Source organism: Podarcis melisellensis (genome assembly GCF_964234715.1).
Source record: "Podarcis melisellensis genome assembly, chromosome: 11".
NCBI lineage: Eukaryota > Metazoa > Chordata > Lepidosauria > Squamata > Lacertidae > Podarcis > Podarcis melisellensis.
Window position 1 is genome coordinate 6,362,639 of NC_138543.1, and position 22,512 is coordinate 6,385,150.

A 22,512-nucleotide genomic window follows, 5' to 3' on the forward strand; every position below is an offset into this window, starting at 1 on the left:
CTTTTCGGACAGACTTTGGAATGTGATTTTTAAAAAAAACCAAAAAAACCACCTGTATTTACCAAGGCTTTTTGTTGAGGTGATATATCACCTTGTTTTATTTGTGATGAATATGCAGTTTCTAAATATTAAAATAAATAAAATAAATAACTCTATCTAGTTCCCCCTGTTGCAGGCAGATAGTTGCTGATTGTCCAGTCATCAGGCCTACTCATGTCTAGCCCCAATATCTGGCCTTCCCATTCTGAATTGGGTTAATTCTATTCTTATTCAGTGATCTCAATTTTAAAAAAAACTCCATTTATGATGCAAGCAGTAAACTTTATGATAACGGTTTATTAATACTTGACTGCATACTCCCCCAATTACAAATTTTGGAGTTGTTTTTAACAGCGCTAAAGCCAGCATTATCTGTATAATGCATTTGTTTATTTACCATGAATATTTATACACAGTAAAGTCTCAATAAATCGGCAGTGTTAACGTCAGCACCAACTGTAAATCGCTACATAGAAATTTACGGTTAATTTGCTAGAATCTGATGCACAGGCAAATGCAGTAAATTAAATGTTATATTCTAAACTAGGTTTATGACTTGCAGTCTTCTAATAGATGTATTTTTAGAATGGAGATTCTTGTGGGGAGGCCGACGAAGAACACAAAGTCCATAAATAAAAGCATTGGACGCAAAAGGGGGCGGGGGGAGAAACAGAGAGGAAATCAAGAGGATTAAAATTAAGGCCAGTGGGGCTAATGGCAGGAACACAGTGCTAAGTTTGGAGGAGGAGATTGCAGTAATTAGTTAATTACTCTGAAGTGCTTTGAACATGAAAAGTGCCGTATAAATGCTAAGTGTCATTAATAATCAGTTTTATGATTTCCCTGCAGTGTCAACAATATTTTCAAACTCATTCGTGATTCAAGATCTCTTCCCCTTTCTCGACTTCTGCGAAAGGAGGGTGTCTAATTGCCGTATCGAGTACATTTCTCAGATTCTGCGGTCTGTCATTATTTCAGTCGCTGTTTCCCTAACTGGCCTCCAGAAAGGGCAACAAAAACACTGCAATGCTTCAGTCTGCACTTGCCCTCAGAATTGCCGTTCTGACCCGGCCGGCCCAGGTCTATGTCTCCAACAGTGACTGGCAAGATAGCCCTGCTAGAGCATTTGCAAACAGAGCAAGGGAGTGATTACCATCTCAGCTGTTTGCCCCAGCGCCTGACAAATAAATAGAAGCAGGCCAACTGACTACTGTATTAGGGCTGTGTCCCAGTAGTGATGTATGGAAGTGAGAGCTGGACCATAAAGAAGGCTGATCGCCGAAGAATTGATGCTTTTGAATTATGGTTCTGGAGGAGACTCTTGAGAGTCCCATGGACTGCAAGAAGATCAAACCTATCCATTCTGAAGGAAATCAGCCCATGAGTGCTCACTGGAAGGACAGATCCTGAAGCTGAGGCTCCAATACTTTGGCCACCTCATGAGAAGAGAAGACTCCCTGGAAAGGACCCTGATTTTGGGGGAAATGGAGGAGAAGGGGATGACAGAGGACGAGATGGTTGGACAGTGTTCTCAAGGCTACCAGTGTGAGTTTGACCAAACTGCGGGAGGCAGTGGAGGATAGGAGTGCCTGGCGTGCTCTGGTCTATGGGGTCACGAAGAGTCCGACACAACAAAAAGACTAAACAACAACAACAGGAGCCACCCCTCCCAATCCACCCTGAGCTAGCAGTCTCCAGTCAGGCTGACCCAACCTAGGGCAACCCAGGGACCACCTACTGCACCCTTGCTTGCAAAGGAGAGCTCTGCCTCCACTGAGACGGTCATTGATCCTGATTGGTGATGCTTCAAGGATAGGCCTGAAGCAGGAAGAGAGAGCCAGTAGCCAGCTCCTCTCAAGAAGATGCAGCCAGCAGTCAGGGGAGATCTTGGCCTTTTGACAGGCTCTCCTGCTAGATATTTGTCTCACCAGAGTGGTACATGCTCTAGTTATCTCTCACTTGGATTACTGTAATGCGCTCTATGTGGGGCTACCTTTGAAGGTGACCCGGAAACTACAGCTAATCCAGAATGCAGCAACATAACACCCGTCTTGAAGGACCTACACTGGCTCCCAGTACGTTTCCGAGCACAATTCAAAGTTTTGGTGTTGACCTTTAAAGCCCTAAACGGCCTCAGTCCAGTATACCTGAAGGAGCATCTCCACCCCCATCGTTCAGCCCAGACACTGAGGTCCAGCACCGAGGGCCTTCTGGTGGTTCCTTCACTGCGAGAAGCCAAGTTACAGGGAACCAGACAGAGGGCCTTCTCAGTAGTGGCACCCGCCCTGTGGAACACCCTCCCACCAGATGTCAAAGAGAACAACAACTACCAGACTTTTAGAAGACATCTGAAGGCAGCCCTGTTTAGGGAAGCTTTTAATGTTTAATAGACTATTGTATTTTAGTGTTCTGTTGGGGGCCGCCCAGAGTGGCCGGGGATGATGATGATGATGATGATGATGATGATGATGATGTTTGGCTCTTCTACCACCCTGACAGCCATAGATTGCTCCTGGCCATCCAGCCCAACTTTGGATGGTTCGTGGCTGTCCATCCCTGACTCTGATTCCCAAGTCCCAAGAATGGCAAAACAAACTCTGAGTTTGTAGAAATGGCAAAATTGACGGCAATTATTAGCGGCCACTCAAATCAGAGAATAATTAGAGAGTGGGATGGAGCAAAGGAATACATGAAAAAACACGATTCAGGAATTGAAATATTAATAGAGAATGTGTAAAACGTGCAGGGGTGAGCAAGAAAATAATAATAGAATCAATTGAATAATAATTAAATTATAACAACACAACAAAGTGGAAGAAGTAAAATATTGAGATCACACATGGGTGAAGGGGAGTGGGGGGGTATATGGAAACCTATAATATCATTTATAATGTAATTTGTTAATTGTGTTGTATTTACATATAGCAAAGGGAAGCCTAGAGCAATTAGATATATTTTAATTTAGGTAATCTATGTAATAGGCTTATGTCAGAAAATGAATATGGATTTTGAATTTGATGTTTATAATTTTTTTTTTGGTTTTGAAATAATATTTTTAATAAATAAATAAATAAGGTCCCATTTGGCTCAGAGCTCAGATGAATCTGTGGCTCAGAGCTCAGCTGAATCTGGGGCACCACTCTACTTACTGTGGAAGCTCCAGTCCTAGGTCACCATGTCTAGCTGATTAGGAAATCAGCTTGTGTTGAGCAGGGGTGGGAAACCTGAGGCCATCGCAATATTACAGGGACTCCCAGCTCCCATCAGCTCCAGCTACTATGGCCAGTGGTCAGGAATGATGGACATTGGGGGCCAGCAACATCTCAAGGGCCACAGGTTCCCGCAACCCCTATGCCAGAGCCTTACTTTTTGCCCTCTGGCAACTTCTGCCATCCAAATGTGAACAGTTACCCTTTGCCTGTTTGATCCAGCCCTGTGGAATCTTTTCAAGGTGCCGGCAAAGTTATACATAGAATTAGCAATCCAGAGGCCAAATCTTGCCACTGAAATTAACACTCTTTTTTGTGAATGCTTTCAAAGCAAAAAGGCATCATTATTGAATTTTTCTCCATCTTTGTTTGCCAATAATTCGCGTTTCAAACACATGACGACGTTTCCACGTAAACAAGATGGTTCAGACTCATATAATTTTATACATTAAAGTGAAAGCCTAATTAGCCTCCAAGTCAAGCCGATTATGTCTTGTTTGCTGTAATATTCATCCAGATACATAAACTATACTAAGCAGTGTTCCATCTGAATCCTATCAAGCAAAGTTACTGAAGCATGAGGCCTGTGCAGGCAGTGAGGCAGAAGACCATGCTATTACATGGATAAATGCTCCAGAGTTACTGAAGCAATGCAAAAACAATCACAGAACATGGCTTTTTGAGGTCTCCCATGCAACTCATTTTTTAAAAATAGAGAAACAGGAAAAAGCCATTCACTACCCAGAGGCCTCCGACTGCCCCCACGGCTAAAGAGGAAAAAGCAATTTCCCTTCTTTAAAAATTAAAAAATAATAATCAAGAAGAAGAGCGACAATTAGAAACAAAAGATGCACAGGGATTTTTCTTTGGTCCAGACCAATCGTTCATGGCATACGGTAATAAACCAAGCCCAGACTATGTGCCGAAAAGCAAGCGCAAAACCCGAGGGCGTGCAAATGAAGCTGAAAAATGAATCATTAATTTCAGCTGACGTTTCCGCTTGCCAGCACATTCAGGCATTTTCGCAAACAATAGAATGGTCTATAGCCTCTCAACCACAATGTAGGAGATGTTAAATTCTATTGAGGGCTTGGCAGGCAGTGCCTAATCCTACAGGGGCCTTCCTGCTGAGTGTAGCTCAGTGTTTGATGCAGGGTCTTCTTGGTGTCAGCACCAGTATTAAGTGTGTCACTGACAGGGATCCACCAGCTACTTCCATGAGGTATTTTAGTAGAGGCCTTCCCAACCACTCTTAAGTGAATTATTGGCAAGGCTGCTGATCCATTTTCAATAATTGCTGCTTGCTGTTTGGCTGTTCCATTTGTTGATTCAGCTGTTGCTTTTCAACCTATTGATGTTATTTTCAAGTTGCAGTCCATTTTGGGTCATATATATTAAAAATAATAATAACAACTGGTCTGTACTTTTTATCAGTCAACAAAGCTTAATATTTGCAATTAATGCAAATAATGTATTTGTGCAGTTGATGCTTGAGAGGTGCCTATGAATGAAAACCTTAGTCATCTTTTACTTAAAGACACCACAAAACAAAGCACAACTGCTATAACAAGGTTGGCCAACAGATCAGCTCATCATACAACTATTGTCTGATCATTATAAAAGATATACAAACACACACACACAACCCTCACACACTGCTATACACAGTGCAAAAATGATACTTGTAATCAGTGCCATTTTTCTAGAAAAAGAGGTGCCAAAACGCATGATGAACTCCTCCCTTGTTTTTTTAATAATTGCAATGGCACCCACCTGAGTTCCTGCTGAAAAAAAGCCCTGCTTTTAACAGAAAATAAGTGGGAATAGTGACCCCTGGTGGCAAGGAGTTGGGCTCTGCTTTGAGTAGCAAAATGCTTTGGCAGTGCAATCATCAAAACAGATGCAGAGAATTTGTGCAGATGACTTTCCAGTAATTCATGAAAATACCCTAAAGGTTGATCATTTCAGTTCTCAGTGCTCTACATGCAATTAAAATGAAAAGCAGCCGAGCAGCAGAGATTGGTCAGTTGCGCTACAAGTGACCAGATTTAATTAAAGCAACCTATCAACACTGCCACAATAAGGGTTTTGTTATTATTATTAACAGGAATGATTTAACTAAGAAGCCATTACCACATATTACCGACAAGCTACCGTTACTGGGCAATGTGCTTGCAATGTGGAGGCACAGTCAACCACAAGTTGGATCACAGCAGTATTTTTCCTCCAGGGTTCCTCCAGATTCATTGCACATTCGTCCTTGAGAGGCTAGGCAAGGTTTGTTGTTTAATGAGCATTCATTCTGATTTGTCTGCAGGGAGGTTAGACGACGTGTCAAAACAAGGGCATTATCCCGCATTTTCCAGTGCACCTTCCTGTCACTTTACCTAAAGCAAAAAGTGGATTTGTTGCTCAAGGCCTGCCAATAAACTTTGCAACCTGATTTTTTGGGGACGTGGTTGAATGCCACCCCAAAATAATGAAAGTCTGGAAGTGCCCCCAGCTTCATTAGCGATTCATCTTCTCACCCCAATATTCAAATGGCTGAACAACAACCAGTATTTACAACAGCAGTCTGTCCACAGTGTTTTTAAAGCAAAACATGAAAATGCACATTCGATTTCTCTATTCACCCAAGCAACCTGATCAAACAGGGTTACAATAACTACTCTAAGGTTAATATATTATGTGCCAGGCTTTGCCTAGAGCAAAATATAATTTTTATTTTTAATGTCAAATGGTTAAACAAAAATATCCTCCAGAAGGAGAGGGAGTGCCTGACAAGACTTTTAGCTTGAAGCATTCCTCTGCAATAACCTAGGTTTTTTAAAAAAAAAAACATATATTTTTAATGATTATTTTCCTTTATGCCTATCTGTCCTGAGGTATTATCTTTGTTGGAAAAGAAGGGGTTCAGTTGGGCAATGCTGCCCTCATGTGGTAGCATTTTTATATACTATATTTAAAAATACACACGCTTTTATTCCATTGAAATTCCTTGGTTGTCATTTGCAGAATTCAGTTCTTTTGGACCACAGGACAACTTCTCTATATCTAAAATTTGAAGGGAGTTTTAGCTTCTATGAGTTTTAAAGGAAGCAAAATCTGCAAATCTGACTAAACCCATGGCAGCAATGTGAAACCAGAGTAAGTGAGCGACACTGCAAGTTGGTCTGTATTATACAGAATGATGCTAGGAGCTCCTTGTAGGAGCCAAAAGCCTGCCTGCCTCTCTCTCTCTCTCTCTCCCCTCTCTCTCTCTCTCTCTCTCTCTCTCTCTCTCTCTCTCTCTCTCTCTCTGCATGGCTATTTTCATTACAAGCCCTGCAAGGTGAGATTTGAAAGGTTTGATGTGCTGCCTGCATCGCAATGACAGAAAATCATTCTGAATTGATTGCTCTGAAAGGCTGAATTACTCCATGTGGTCTCATATTTGATTGTAAAAGGAGAAAAGAGTTTGTCGCAGGGTGGGGCGAGCAACACACCGCCCTGCACAGAAGAAATTGTGTGGCTGAAGACAGCTAGAGATTCGCAAAGCATCTGAGTCGAAAAGAAATTATTTAAGAAAGCATGGAGGGTTGCAAAGACAAACGGGGAAGTGGGAGAATCTGCAAATATCAGTGGCCTGGGCCGGCCCACCCATGAGGCAGGATGAGGCAGGATTCACAGCTGCAGCAGCTGGACTGACAACGACACTCCATGGAGTGTCCACCTTCTCTGCAGTCCCCACCCCCAATTCTTCTTCTCCAGGGGCTTCTCGGTAAATAAGAGGCACTGCTGTTTTCCTCCCATCCCTAGAGAGGAAATGGTTGGGGCAGCCCTCTGGGGTCTCCTGGACTTTGCACCCACCCACTGTGATTCTGACGGCAGCCTTTGATTGTGAGCCGAGGCCCCGCTCCGCGCTTTGTGATGAAATAAGACACATGGACACAAGTATTTTAGGTTAATGGGCTAAAAAGGGCCACAGCTTTACAGTGGTGCCTCGCAAGACAAAATTAATCCGTTCCGCGAGTCTCTTCGTCTTGCGTTTTTTTCGTCTTGCAAAGCACAGCTATTAGCGGCTTAGCGGCTATTAATGGCTATTAACGGCTTAGCGGCTTTAAGAAAAAGGAAACAAACTCGCAGGAACTCAATAGGGAAGCAAGCCCATAGGGAAATTCGTCTTGCAGAACGACTGAAAAAACGGAAAACTCTTTCGTCTTGCGCATTTTTCATCTTGCGAGGCATTCGTCTTGTGAGGTACCACTGTATTGGTTACAGAATGTGAGTGGTATTGGCTTAGGTACTGGATCCGAACAGACTATACTTAACTCCTGCCCGCTCTGCAGGGAGTCACACAAGGGTTAACAACCTGTAGGGGGAGCTTGTTGGTGCAAATCAACTGGAAGCTTTCCCCTAGAGTCACCAGAGGGTCTTGCCATGGCCCTAGCCACCACCTGGGCATCGGACAGTAACCACAACCGCTGGATTCCTTTAACGGAATAGCCTTCAAAGGGAGGGGTAGGTGATGGTCACATCCTCTCCTCCGACACACAACGCATTTTCCAATGCCTAACCACCAAACCTTACAAAGTTGTGGTGATTTGCTACGAGGTAGGCGAAAAACCGGGACACGGGTGGCGCTGTGGGTTAAACCATAGAGCCTAGGACTTGCCAATCAGAAGGTCAGTGGTTCAAGTCCCCGCAACAGGGTGAGCTCCCGTAGCTCAGTCCCTGCTCCTGCCAACCTAGCAGTTCGAAAGCACGTCAAAATGCAAGTAGATAAATAGGTACCACTCTGGCGGGAAGGTAAACAGCGTTTCCGTGTGCTGCTCTGGTTCACCAGAAGCGGCTTAGTCATGCTGGCCACATGACCCAGAAGCTGTACGCCAGCTCCCTCAGCTAATAAAGCGAGATGAGCACCGCAACCCTAGAGTCGGTCACGATTGGACCTAATGGGCAGGGATCCCTTTACCTTTAGGCAAAAAAACAAGTGGCTGGAGCCAATCTGTCAAGTGGAACAAATTCGTACCAGGCCCCTTGGGCAACTAAGGCGACCAACCGAGGTCCATAGCAAGGTCAGGTGCTGAAGCAAAGCCTAAAGGGCGGGTGGGTGATCTGAGGAAGCCGGGAACAAGGAGTAGCTTGTAGGGCCTGCGACCGTTTTGAATGGCTAAACCATGCCCACCAGCCCGCCGGATTGGCTTGCTGGAGTGCGTGATACGGGCCCAGGACTTCAGTGATGCAGGGCAGGCGGCCACCCCACCCCCACCCCCGCAGACATGGGAAGCGATTCCCACTCACAACACCTCCCCTCAGGGAAGAGGCTTTCCCACAAACCATTGATTTGCCCCCTTGTTCCCGGTGTAGGTCTTCACCCACTTATCCCTTCTTTCCTGGCTGGCTGGGGGCGCCATTTTGTGGTTCGTCTCAGCTGCCAAAATGTCTTGAGCAGGCCCTGCCAATGAACGAAGGGTCCATATTGGATTGGGCATTGAAAGATGAAAAAGAGCAAAGGATTGCCGGTTGGGCATCAGGGTAAAAACAGCTACTGCAGTACCTGAACTTTTTATGAATATGCAAGTTCTTCGGCTGCAACTTATTTCACATCTGAATTTATCATTGATGCATCTGTATTTTGAAAGGAGTGGCACCTCTGTGTGCAGTGTGTGTATTTGGGTAAGGAAAGAGCCTTCATGAGGAAGGGAAAAAAACCTGTCCATTTATTTCCCACTCCACCCCGCAAAAAAAAGTGCACTGCATAGTACTGGAGAGGACAAAATGCAGTTTAAAAATGAAAAACTGCCATTTTAAAAACTTTTTTCCTGCTCTGAAACATGAAGTCATTTAGATTCAGAATTATGTCTGTATTGATGATTTTAGTAGGGATTGAAAAATTGCAAGGAGAGAAAAATTGGGAACAGCCCTGCCTCTAGTTTCTTTGTTCACCCCAGTAAGATTGCCAATTGGTATTTTGTAGTGATTGCTATCTACCATCTAATATGTTTTTTAAAGAACATATGCAAGAGGAGAGAGGGATAGGACCACAGGCAAGTTAAATCTGCATTTACTGTAGATCAAAATGCCAATCCTCACTCACACATTCGGGTGCACACCCCAACCCACCCAGGGTGTGTTTGTATGTGTGTGTATGTACATTATACATGGGATGAGATAGAGGAAAGGTAATTGCCCTCTTTCTCTCACACACCTCCATCCATCCAGCTGTGCGCACATTGTGAACGGATGAGCAGGACATGTGGAAATATGGTTTGTGGAGGGTGAACCGATTCACAGGGACTCCTCCACCTCCAATCCATCCACACAGCTGAGCAGTGAGGAAACAGCTGAGTGTTGGGGAAGGAGGGCTGTCGCATATTCATGTTATGGCGCAGAGGGGTGGGGAGCTGCTGCACTCAAGCGGGACTGCAGAGAGGAACCAAGCCACCTGCCAGGTGCCGGCAAAGCTTCTTCAGATGTGTAATAGAGGGAGACCCTCCGCCATCTTATACTTAAAGAAACAAGCACCCTCCTAATTCTCTTGCCCACCCCTCTCAGAAGTCACTGAATATCCATACACAGAGATACAACTTTGTCGGGGGAGGGGGGGAAATATACGGTCCTGTAAAAGTGAAATGAATCCTAATTCATTATTTAAATGAATGAATGAATAAGTGCAAAGACATACACTTAGAATGAAATAATTTTTAGCTCAGGAATTTGTTCTGAGCACCAGAAGTAGACTGAACTCACAGTCCTATACCAAATAAATAAATAAATAAATAAATAAATTCCTGATTAATATCCTCCAGCTTCTTCTTCTTCTTCTTCTTCTTCTTCTTCTTCTTCTTCTTCTTCTTCTTCGGTGGGGAGGTCATCTGTTGTCATCATGGTTAAACAATTAGGAGCCAGAAACCAATGCCAATCTACTTCAAATCACCTAGAGGCCCACCAGGAAATCCTAGTTGAGATTCTGCTCACCTCTGACTTACAGAACAGAGTTCAGTTTCACATGGTTTAATTAGACATGCTTACTAAGATGGCAATCCTAGACTATCTTATTTGGGAGTAAGTCCCACTGAACGCTTAACTTCTGAGTGGACAAAAACATAGGATTGCAATGTTTGCAACTACCTAACAGAACCATAGGGACACAGGTGGCGCTGTGGGTTAAAGCCTCAGCGCCTAGGACTTGCTGATCGAAAGGTCGGCGGTTCGAATCCCTGCTGCGGGGTGCGCTCCCGCTGCTCGGTCCCAGCGCCTGCCAACCTAGCAGTTCGAAAGCACCTCCGGGTGCAAGTAGATAAATAGGGACCGCTTACCAGCGGGAAGGTAAACGGCGTTTCCGTGTGCATCTCTGGCTCGCCAGAGCAGCGATGTCACGCTGGCCACGTGACCCGGAAGTGTCTCCGGACAGCGCTGGCCCCTGGCCTCTTAAGTGAGATGGGCGCACAACCCCAGAGTCTGTCAAGACTGGCCCGTACGGGCAGGGGTACCTTTACCTTTACCTTTAACAGAACCATATTAGAAAGATTTCAAAAATGACATTTTCAATAAAGAGAGTGCTCATTCATGTTTTATAGAGCATTTTAATTCTAAGACATTTTGGTGCGGCACATTTTGGCTCATAAAAACTATTGGCATGTGTTTAAAGGCCAGCTACCAAAGCGCTTTGCTAGCAGATCAATTATCTAAGGCGGCCAAAACACAAAGATCATTGGCTTTAAAAACAGCATGGTATGTGTTAACATTTCAGAAGCTAAAGACAGTAAGTGACAGACAATGGTATTTAAGAGCTAAATGCATAAAAATAAATCTTATGTACATAATTTATGAGAAACAAAATCATATAAAGATTTTCCATCGAAAATAAATATACATGTATATGGTAACATGGTCACTAAATAAATAAAGGCTACTTTTGCAGTTAAGACTACATACGCTACAAGTACTCAATAAATCAAGAAAATTAGCTGTACAAAGTGGCTGAGCTCTGCTAACCAAACATATGGGCACAAACCTATTCAGGACTGACATGTCCCAGTCCAGTGTCCCACATTGTGCAATGAGTTGCTGTGAGTGGAGGAGAAAGGAAAAGACCTCCTTGCACTCCAGCAGGGATGGGGGAACCCGCGGTCCTCTGGTGTTATTGGACTCCAACTCCCATCGGCCCCAGCCAGCAAGGGCAACAGTCAGGGATGGAAAGAGTGGTAGACCAGCAACATCTGGAGGAACACAAGTTCCCCAATCCTGTACTACATTTCATGGCATGAATGGAACCGCTCTTTCCATTGAAATAGACAGGGACTTCTTGGCACGTGGCAGGATTCGTATTTGCACCACTCCAATCTATAAAGGATGATTTGCTAGGAAGTTGGCAACTTCAGAAATAGAAACTAAAGTTGCAAAAGTGCAATCATGCTGGTTTAAACTGCTGGCTGTTGTCGAGGTAACAAAACCAGTACTTGGGTTTGGCGGCCCCTGTTACTGCAAAGGCATTTCAAAGACTTGCATAAGCCTTGATGCTGAGTAGTTTGTACTTATTTTAACACTTCAATTTTTGTTTGCATATCAGACTTGTAACCCATAACCATGAATGCTTCGAGATTACTGCCACTGGTGCTTTAAAATAACACCTAGAAATCTTTAAAATAAATCAACCTGCGAAAACTGGAAATTCTGGGCTAGATTGTTAGGATTTGAGTATAAATGTATGTATAAAAGGAGAATATGCAAATCACTTACGGTGCCCTACTCAGCACAGATTTGCATCCGAGTTGGCTGAATTACAAACATTTGTATTTCCATTTCACCCCAATTTTAAACATTTCCACTGATACATCTGCTTTGAAATATAAGAGTTTTGGTAGTATTTAAGTGTCCCCAATTCTCTGTTTGCAGTTTTTCCTTGGATACATTGCTTAAACCGAGATGGAGCCCCTGTAGCCCTCCAAAGGTTACTGGCTGTGGCTGAAGGGAACAGAAGTCCAACAGCATCCCAAGGACCACAGGTTAGCTAACCAGTGCACCCACCCACCCCTCACAACCCAGGCAGTTCTATTGAGACTTGCAGAATTTAGACTAGTTTTCTAGGTTGCTGCAAGTTTCACAGACATGAACAGCTAACAAATGCTTCAAATGCAAACACTTTCCTCACTATGATAAAGCATGGGAAAGCAAAATAAAATCTATACATCTATAAAAATAGACTAGTTTTTATAAATTAGTTATAAGGAAAAAGATATGAACCTATAAATGCAGTAAAATATTTAACATGTATATAAAAGAGCCCAAGTTTCTTAGCTCAGTCAACAAACATTTGCATGTACAAATCTCCACCAACTTCCCATTCCACAGGTCAGAAAAAAGCCCTCTCTCCAGGTAGTAGTTATCAGTAACAGAGGTCAGAATCAACCTTCTAATTTTGTATGTAAGAGCTTTTGTTCTACATTGTTTTATCTGTTGGGGGCCTTTCCCTTTCTTTCCCTTTAGATTGTTTGAACTCAGGCCCACTGCAAAGTTAACCATTTCCAGAAGAGATGCAGAGGCTTGGATCAGCTGTTTGCCTAAGCTAAGTACAGACTACTTAGGGTGCAGCCTGTGAAAGCTGCTGATCTAAATCAGTTAGCATTAGAGCTCATTATTTTGAAGGTGGGAAGAAAACACCCATATTTAACTCCACTGCATTATGAGAATACTGGCATGTGGGGAGCAGGTCTTTCAACAAAGGGCACATGACAGACAGTTCTCACCAGGGTCATGAGCCTGTGCTTGGGCTATACCTCTTGAGATGTGGGATGCACACAAATTAACTCTCTTCAATAACAAAAATTGGACTATATCCATTGTTAGTCCTCACAGTAGTCATTGAAACTGACAGGCATGACTAACTTCCACCCATGAATTTCAGTGGCTCCACTCTGAGTAGAATTTAGTTGGATTTTCTCCACCCAGAAAACAAGATGCCTGAGGGGGAAAGAGGTTCTAGCTTAGCCTTCTTCAAAACCTGCTTAATTTACATTTTACACACACATCCCCTGCAACTGGGAGCACTCCAAAGCTGTACAGCCCAGACATGGGTTTATCACCACAGTGACAGCCAAGACACATTTCATTTATCCTGGTCAACTGACATGTATGGCTTCCAAAAGGAGAAGCAAGCCTGAATGGTTAATTCTTCCCCAAAGTTCCTAAATGACGTCAGGGATGCATGATTAGTTTAGCTTTTGACACAGCCACGTTTTCCTTTCCAATGCAGGTTCATTTGCCTAGAGGTTGACTGCCGCCATGTTTCCTTGAGAACCCGATGCAGCACAGAATGCAGGGGGGAGTTAAGAACTGCAGAACTCCACTCAAGATAGACATGGGGCAAGTTTCAGGTCGGGGATGAAATTGCACGAACAGCAGCAAATGTCTCCCAGGAGGTCAGAGAATGAGCTTACATGTATATTTCGAGTAAGGAGATGCCTTGCTTCAACATTTCTTGGGCAGGTTGTCTTTAAAAGGCACAGGCGGTTTGCAGCTGGTTCTTGCACACAGGAACCGATGTCTCAGGAGTGTCTGGCTCTGCTTCTGGAATGAAGGTCCCAGACTCCCTGGCTTGGTTTTGCTCAACAGGCTCCCAAAGAATCTGAAGCTGCTGAATGGATGTGGCAACTCAAGAGTAATGGTTCTCAGGTTCTTCTCTACAGAACACTCTATGCCTAAATCCTTCATTACTCCCTTTTCTGCCCCAGCCACAGAAATCTGTTTCTTTGAGGCAAAAAGAGAGCTGGATTGTCTCTAAACACCACAGCAGTTTTTGGTGAGAGACGGCTTCTTTAATGATGTCCCAGTCAGGTTTGTCACAGACTTGTCCTCCTCTTTGTCACTCCTTTTCCGCACTTCTCTGAAAAATAATAATTTGGTATGATTACTAGTAGATCTGACTACAACCCAAAATCTGCATACTCAACCGAGCCAAGTTTGAGTTTGCTAGCTGCCTTTCACATGCCATGGATTCACTATCAGCCAGGATTTTCTCTTCGCCTCTCTCCCCTTGTTGTTTACTATCTAGCCTCATAAAAAGTTCTGGAAAACTCCAACACTTGCACACTATTTTGTGACATTCTGGTTGGCCTAATACAAGGTACTGCTCTAACATGTAGTTGGGTTACCTTTACTTTCTGCAGTCCTGTGAATGGCTTGCTATATTGGGTCTACTTGCTCTTGGTAATGTAGGAAGCAGGCTTACACCAGGTCAGACTATTTATCCATCTAGTCTGGCAATGTTTGCTCCAGGAATAGGGAAACCCTTTACCCCTGATCATTGGCCATGTCCTGCAACATCTGGAGGAACCACAAATGCCCCATTCATTCCCTGTTCAGCTCTCACGGTCTCAGAGAAAGATGAGCCTCTCTCAATACCTGCTACCTGAGATACTTTCAACAAGAGAACTCAAAAGATTGAATCTGGGACATTACATGTACAACGGCCCTTGCCGCAGATCTATGGTCCTTCACCATGTAAAAGTAGAGAAATTAAAATGCAGTGTTATAATCTACATGCTCAAGAGGTTGTGGCAGAGGTAACCAATGTTGTGTCTCACAGATCTTGCTGGTACAGTGGTACCTCGGGTTAAGTACTTAATTCATTCCAGAGGTCTGTTCTTAATCTGAAACTGTTCTTAACCTGAAGCACCACTTTAGCTAATGGGGCCTCCTGCTGCCGCTGCGCCGCTGGAGCCCAATTTCTGTTCTCATCCTGAAGCAAAGTTCTTAACCCGAGGTACTATTTCTGGGTTAGCGGAGTTTATAACCTGAAGCGTATGTAACCTGAAGCGTATGTAACCCGAGGTACCACTGTATTCCAATTCTAATCATGGCTGACATTGGCCATGCTGACTGGAGCCGATGGGAGTTGCTCCAACAATATCTGGAGGAGTCCTCCTCGGCTTCCCCTGGAAACATTATTGGAGCAAGCAAATTATTTTCTTCAGTTTGGAAGCAGTCAGGAAAGATCACCACTAAAGCACCTCTAGAGTTTTGGAGTATGTTTGTTCATGGTCCGCAACCTCTCTCAGATATAACCCCTAGAAAACAGGTTTCCCACTCTAGGATGAACAAAATGGTTAAAATCTCCATTTTGTCATAAAGAGGAGAACATTTCAGGTCTCGAATAATTCATTTAGTAGTCTGAAAATTAGAACTAAGAGGTCTGTTTTCCATCAACTGTTTGGGTTCTATAATTGCTCTGTACTTGCTCCCTGGAAATCTCTAATGCACTGCGCTATTTAAAGGGTAGCGCCTGAAAATTCCTGGAAATGAATCATACCACAAGGCAACAATTAACTTTGAATTGATACTTCCAGATAAGTGGATTGTTACACCTCTGCTGCACCTGTTGCCATTGGAAGATAAGGGTTTTTTCTCTGTACTCCGAATGAACAATCAGCTTTGCCTCTTTCCAGGAATCCCATACTTATTTTTATTTATTCAAGAAGGGCTTTTGAAAACAAAACAGCTTGCCATAAAATGTAGAAAAATGATTCCAGAAATCCCCTAATTTTTTCATATGAAAGGCCATATATTTCAAGCAGCATAGGGACAAATAATTTATGTTTGGGTACTGAAACAAACAGCATTTGTTACCATTTGGAAGACAATTATTAAGAGGCTTAGGGTACAGTGTGTTCCTTTGCTTAAGGTTTCAAAAGCCTTTTGAGGCTGCTTCCTAAGTTACAAAGTTCCTGCACAGAAAGCAATTCCACACAGGAATGCATGAGAAAACAGTGTATCGCTCAGCACATGAAACAAGAGCACACAGGTATTTCGCACTTGACGTCCTCCTGGGAAGCAGCTCTCCGGGAGACGCCATCGCATGGAATGCAAGGTTCATGTTCATTTTACACAGAAAGAACATCTGTGCAGATTTTTTTTTTTTTTAGACATGAAATGCCATTTAGCAGATCTGACTCCCCTCGCCCAAAAAGAGAAACAGTGTAAATGGGGTTAAGAAAAAGTAATTCATATCTTTCAACCTACCGAGCAAGATGAAGTACTGCCTCCACAATATTAGATCCATCTTTAGCACTTGTTTCACAGAACAATGCACTGTAGGTCTGGGTGGAAAAACAAAAACAGAAGAGGCTTATGCACATATGCATGGAAGTTTTCCTTCCAATAAATTCATTAAAAGACATGAGAACACCGGGGAAGAAGCTAACCTACAGGAGGTCCAGTTCACTAGCCACAGTTGTTTCTGCGTGCTTTGAGGTACCTATCTGAATAAAGGCTGCCAAAACATCAGCCAGCGACAAACCATAAATTTTCAGCAAGTTTCAAACTAAGCACTTATTAAGTGTCATCCAATACCAATGTTTTTAAGGGAATTACAATCTCAGTTCTTTATGACTTGACTCTCATAAATCCAAGATCTGACACTATCATTTTAATGCATTCATCCAATCCTCCACTTCCTACTGCCAAGTCTTTTTCGATTGTGAGCGATGGGTTCTGTAGTTCTTACCATAGCCAGCTTCTCTCCATAGTTTATTGGCACACACTTCTGTCCTTGCTCAGCAAGCACCTGGCGAAGATCGGCTTTGTTTCCTACCATCATGATTGGAATGTTTTCATGAGTTGCATCCTGCAAGAACACAGTTTGTTTTCGGTTTTAGGGGTGGCTGGAGCTTGAGACACCAAGCTCCAATTAAACATTTAAACTTCTGCTGTCAAAAAGTACAAGGTCAAATTTCAATGGACGTCAGTTAGATTATACAGGCACATTTATCAAGCTATACTGAATACGGTAACCACACTGAAATGGAATTATTTGATTATAACATTTAAAAACAAAGGGAGTTTCCATTTTAAAAAACAGAAAAGAACATCCCACCTTGAACCCTCCGGGTCAATGTTTTATTTAGCCTTTATTAATGAAAGCAAGTGCTTGCCCTACATTGGTCAAGTCAATACATGAACTGGCTGTTTATCCACGGAAGCAAAAGACATTTCCTGTGACTCACAGTGGCTCAGAGCAATGCTTGCAGTTACCTGTGTACCAAATCCCTCTTACAACCTAAACCAGTGGTGAGGAACCATGCCCACTTGTCCCACTCCTGATGTCAGGTGTGATTTGAGGTGGGAGCAGGTGTGGCCACAGCTGTGAAGGAACTGATGGGCACTGACAGGGATCCCCACTAGGGAGTTGCCAGCTGAGAAGTGCAATTGATCATGTTTGCTTTCTCCATTTGGGAGAAGCAGTTTGAATCCCAACCACTTGCTCTACAAAGGAGCTTTTCCCCCCTCTGCAGACATCTGCAGAGGAGAAAATATTGCATCTGGAGAAAGTAGTTTGAATCATAGCTACTTCTTCCAGACTTCAAAGGGGCTCCCTGTAATTGCCAATCAGCTTATTGGCTGTTCCAGTGACCTCCTTTGAATTTGGTCAGGTGTCAAGTCTCACAAATAAAAACAGCACTCCAGAATAAGCTCACTGGATTTAAGTGGGAATCATTATGTACACCGAGTTGGAAGCATGCTCCATAGGTTTCACATGGGCAAAATCCTTACCGCAATCATATCCACCCATTCTCGTACATTCAGGAAACTCTTCTCACAGGTAACGTCGTATAGCAGAAGTACCCCATCTGCTCTTCTGAAGTACGATTTAGCAATACTTCGGAACCTTTTAAGAGAAAGTTACATTTAAAGCCACACTTGGTTTTACCACACTAATAATAACTCTTTTGTTGTTATTTTTTCCAGTCTGATCTGCACACAAGTTCAATGAACTCAGTAGACCAGACCCAGAGACCTGAATCCATTTGTTGTGCAGGCAGGAGAAATATTGGCAAGTGGGAGGCACCCGCTAGTCCAATCTGTGGCCAAGTCTTCTAAGATAATAATTTGCCTCCAAGGAAACAGAAAGCAAAGCATCCCAGTGTCTGGACCCCTGAATGCTGATGGGTAGCAAGAATTCGGTTTGGATACTATTAGCATCACCATTACTGACCTAGTGCAAGATGTACAAACTTTTGTGCTAACTTTTAAACTTAAGGAACGAGGCACCTCATTTTTTAAAAAATGTAGATTGTATAAGCTGCAGTCATAGGCATTGAAAGTAATGGCACAATTCAAACACTGTTGATGGGGAGCCCAGGACCAACTGGACTTTAAAGGCTAATATGCCAGAATTATCCTTAAATTGTACAGATAAAAAAAACTGAATGGGAAATATATGTGCCCATTTATATTTTTATATTGTTAAGGCTATACTGAAAGCTTCGTGAGTTGGTGCAGAGATGGCATCCTGTCTAAAGATGACTTAGTTATTAATACACCTCCACGGAGTCATATGTGTGATTAATTTGGGGGTCTCTTTCCCTCCCTGAAACATGCCACCACTCATGTTTTATGTATAAATGTATTGCATTGAATGAATATCCTGCGTTGTAGGAAATAGTTTTAATATAATGGAAAAGGAAAATTGATGAAAACCACGGTATGTTGCCTCAAGGCATTCAGCATCCAAGGCTGAAGGATTTCAATATAAATGTACAATGATGCACTAGGAAGCCTTTCTGTACATAACTTTCGAGAAATATGGTAGGAATGGCAAAAAAAGGAAAAAGGAAATTTGCAAAAAATATAATGAATTATATTGATCTTATTGGTTTCCCACCCCCAGATCCTCATAGTAATACACAAGTGGGAAAATGTTTATAGAAAAGTTGCAATCTCCCTGACCATACTGCTAAATTAATAAGAATCCCAATTCATTACAGCTTACCTACTAATGCATTTTTCATATTGCATGGATATCTTCAACCAGATTCACTGCACAGCAGCAAACTCAATCCACTTTTATGCAAGTACAGGTCAAGACGGAGGCTTGCGTTTTCACAGATTTGAGCTTAATTATTGCTTCTCCCTTTGAAATTTGGTATGAGATCTAACCCCAAGGCACAACCCCAGGTCATACTAACCTCTCTTGTCCTGCCGTGTCCCACAGCTGCAGCACTGTAGGTTCCCCATCAACAATGAGCCTCTTCATTTGAAAGTCAACACCTTTAAAAAAATACAGAATCCATTATATCCTTTAACAGAGTAGAAGTAAAGGAAGGCAGAGGAATAACTTAGTGCAGCTTTCCCCAACCTCCAAATATTGTTGAACTCCCAAGTCCCCATCATCCTTGACCGCAGGCCATGCCATCTTGGAGTCTAATAATATCTAGAAGACACTCTGACATAACTCTATGACAATTGTGATGTCAATATTTAATTTAAGTTGAGGTGAGCATCATGGTGTCCTCCAGGTGCTGCTTAACTACAATTCCCATCACCTCCCTGTCCATGGATCATGTTGTCTGAGTCTGATGGAGTCTACAACAGCTGGAGAGGCCCATGTTGGCTACACCTGATTACTTTCCCATTAATAAATATTAAAAGATATACAGAAATAATTATATTAACTACATTTTTCAATACTTGGCACAGGTATGACACCATTTCCATATATTGATGGTACTTATATTTAACATAACCTTTAAGAGAAAGAAACATACAAAAAGCCACTGGCATTTTCAGATTGCATAGATCAGGCACGTCCAACTCCCAAGAGACTGTGATCTACTCACAGTATAAAAAGACTGCAGTGATCTACCTATTTATTTATTTATTTAGCTGGCTAGCTCCAAAGATCAACCAGGAGCACCCCACGATTGACCAGTAGGTTGCAATCGACCTGTTGGACATGCCTGGCATAGATTAAAAACTGCATCACTGATGCAATTACAAGTGAATGATAGTAAGGTGGTTTTAGCAAAGTCAATGTTAAGTGCCCCACCCAGACACTTAGTGATTGACAGGAATGCTGTCTTCCAGCAGTGACTCAAATGAGATTCTCCATTAACGGACCGTAAGTGCATTTGATCATTGCACATTTTATCATCTTTACAAAATCCACGTGCACAGAATACAGATAACAGAGTAGAAATGCACACCACTTGCAGCAGTTAAAGAAGGACCGGAGTACAGTGGTACCTCTGGTTAAGAACTTAATTCATTCTGGAGATGCGTTCTTAACCTGAAACTGTTCTTAACCTGAGGTACCACTTTAGCTAATGGGGCCTCCCGTGCCTCACGATTTCTGTTCTCATCCTGAAGCAAAGTTCTTAACCCGAGGTACTATTTCTGGGTTAGCGGAGTCTCTATCCAAGTGTCTGTAACCTGAAGCGTCTATAACCCGAGGTACCACTGTATATAAATGGTGCCTTTCCCCTTCACAATACAATTAGCCCACAGGGCTGAGAGTGGGGAAGCCTTTATTCATGCAGAAGTCTCACAATATTTGTCTAATGGCAAGTTACTGGGAGGCTTCATTCCCCATCCCCATTCCAACCACGGTTTCTTCAAGTGGTTGTTGCCTCCTGGATGACTGCCATTTTCCTCCTCTATCTCTGCTATAGGACAAAGGGTCCAAAGTGTGCCTCTTCCTTTCACAATAATGGCACTGTATAGCAGGCGAAATAAAAATACTCTCACTGTATAGCAGGCGAAATAAAAATAAAAAATTGTCCAGTAGCACCTTATAGACCAAGTAAGTTTGTTCTGGTATAAGCTTTCGTGTGCAAGCACACTTCTTCAGATATATATATATCAGGCAGCTGTGTACATCAGAAATAGGCAAACTCGGCCCTCTAGATGTTTTGGGACTCCCATCATCCTTAGCTAACAGGACCAGTGGTCAGGGATGATGGGAACTGTAGTCCCAAAACATCTGGAGGGCCGAGTTTGCCTATGCCTGGTGTACATTGTTCTTCCTTAACTGGTGCAGCAGAGCCTGATTCCCTAACATATGTAGCAGGCAGCTACGTTGTACCTTGTTTTTTCTTAACTAACTGAAGGGACAGGGAGCCCAATTTTCACTATGAAGGCAGCATGTCAGGAAGAGAAATTATTTACAGAGTCGAACTCCCTGCCAGTGATTAGAATGGAGGTTGCCATTCTAAGATAGGGAGCTGCCTGCTACATATTACACACATATCTACTGTCTCTATCGGGAACAGAACACACCCACTGCTGCTTATATTTTAAACCTAGGGTTTTGGCTCAAGCCTCCTTCAAAAGTGATACAATATCACTCCAGTCTGTTGTGACCAGGCTGCTGACACCCCAGAAGGGGAAAGTCCGACGAACATACCTAGAGTTGCGCTGGTGTTCCCTCGAAATTCATTTTTGCAAAGCCTCATAAGGAAGCTAGATTTTCCAACAGCTGCATCCCCAGCAAGAACTATCTTGTAAGCTTTCTCTGAGCTTGGGTATCTGGAGCTGCAGTCTGGAGAGTCCGACTAAGGGCAAACAAGCACACGTAAGATTGACATTCATGAAGTGTACAAACCGCCTCTCGTCTACAGTCAACAATCTCATTCCTACGGCGCCTTGCATCCTCAATAGACAGAAGCATATGTCTATCCCAAACCATCCAATGGAGTGTCAGACTTGTCTTTCTTAAACAGCTGCCCTTCATGTCACCTGGCAAATGTCTTTAGAAACCGAGCATGAGTTTTTAAATTTCATGAGGTAGCAGCGTGACAGGAAGGAAACCTGCCATTTAAAGGAATACTAGTCAAATATTACACTGTTCAAGCCCTTAAAGGTAAAGGGACCCCTGACCATTAGGTCCAGTCGTGGCCGACTCTGGGGTTGCGGCGCTCATCTCGCTTTATTGGCCAAGGGAGCCGGTGTACAGCTTCCGGGTCATGTGGCTAGCATGACTAAGCCGCTTCCAGCGAACCAGAGCAGCGCACAGAAACGCTGTTTACCTTCCCGCTGGAGCGGTACCTATTTATCTACTTGCACTGCGTGCTTTCGAACTGCTAGGTAGGCAGGAACAGGGACTGAACAACGGGAGCTCACCCCGTTGCGGGGATTTGAACCGCTGACCTTCTGATTGGCAAGCCCTAAGCTCTGTAGTTTAACCCACAGAGCCACCCACACCCCATGTTCAAGCCCTTAGATATGTCTAAAGCTGAAAGGGGGGTCCTCAGGCTAAAAATTTCTCCACCCCAGGTCGAAAGTATCTGTTGGATCCCAGTCAATACGGCTTTCAGGTGAAACCTGTGGAGACATACCTGTGGAGACATGACAGGGAGACATTTCCTTATTGAAGCTCCAGAGCTGCTTCGACTGACTGGGTGGGTGGGCTTCCAGTCCAAGACGGTGCCGACGTCATCAGGACTATATACCTCTTCATCCCGGATATCTGGGACCTGCAGAGACCAGCAAGTATTACCAACTTCCT

The 22,512-nt window shown here is 43.3% G+C and overlaps 1 protein-coding gene across 2 annotated transcripts in view; it reads right to left on the minus strand.

The window, feature by feature from the left end:
• Window positions 1–12,426: 12,426 nt before the first annotated feature.
• Window positions 12,427–22,512, minus strand: part of RASEF (RAS and EF-hand domain containing) — a 36,045-nt gene continuing 25,959 nt past the window's right edge. For both annotated transcript variants that reach the window (XM_081930557.1, XM_081930556.1), the window contains 7 exons: window positions 22,343–22,480; window positions 21,412–21,559; window positions 19,196–19,277; window positions 17,781–17,895; window positions 16,735–16,854; window positions 16,251–16,327; window positions 12,427–14,115 (listed from right to left, as the gene is read on the minus strand). In XM_081930557.1, the coding sequence (XP_081786683.1) occupies window positions 14,010–14,115; window positions 16,251–16,327; window positions 16,735–16,854; window positions 17,781–17,895; window positions 19,196–19,277; window positions 21,412–21,559; window positions 22,343–22,480 (786 nt within the window). In that variant the 3' untranslated portion in view covers window positions 12,427–14,009. The remainder of the gene's footprint in view (window positions 14,116–16,250; window positions 16,328–16,734; window positions 16,855–17,780; window positions 17,896–19,195; window positions 19,278–21,411; window positions 21,560–22,342; window positions 22,481–22,512) is intronic.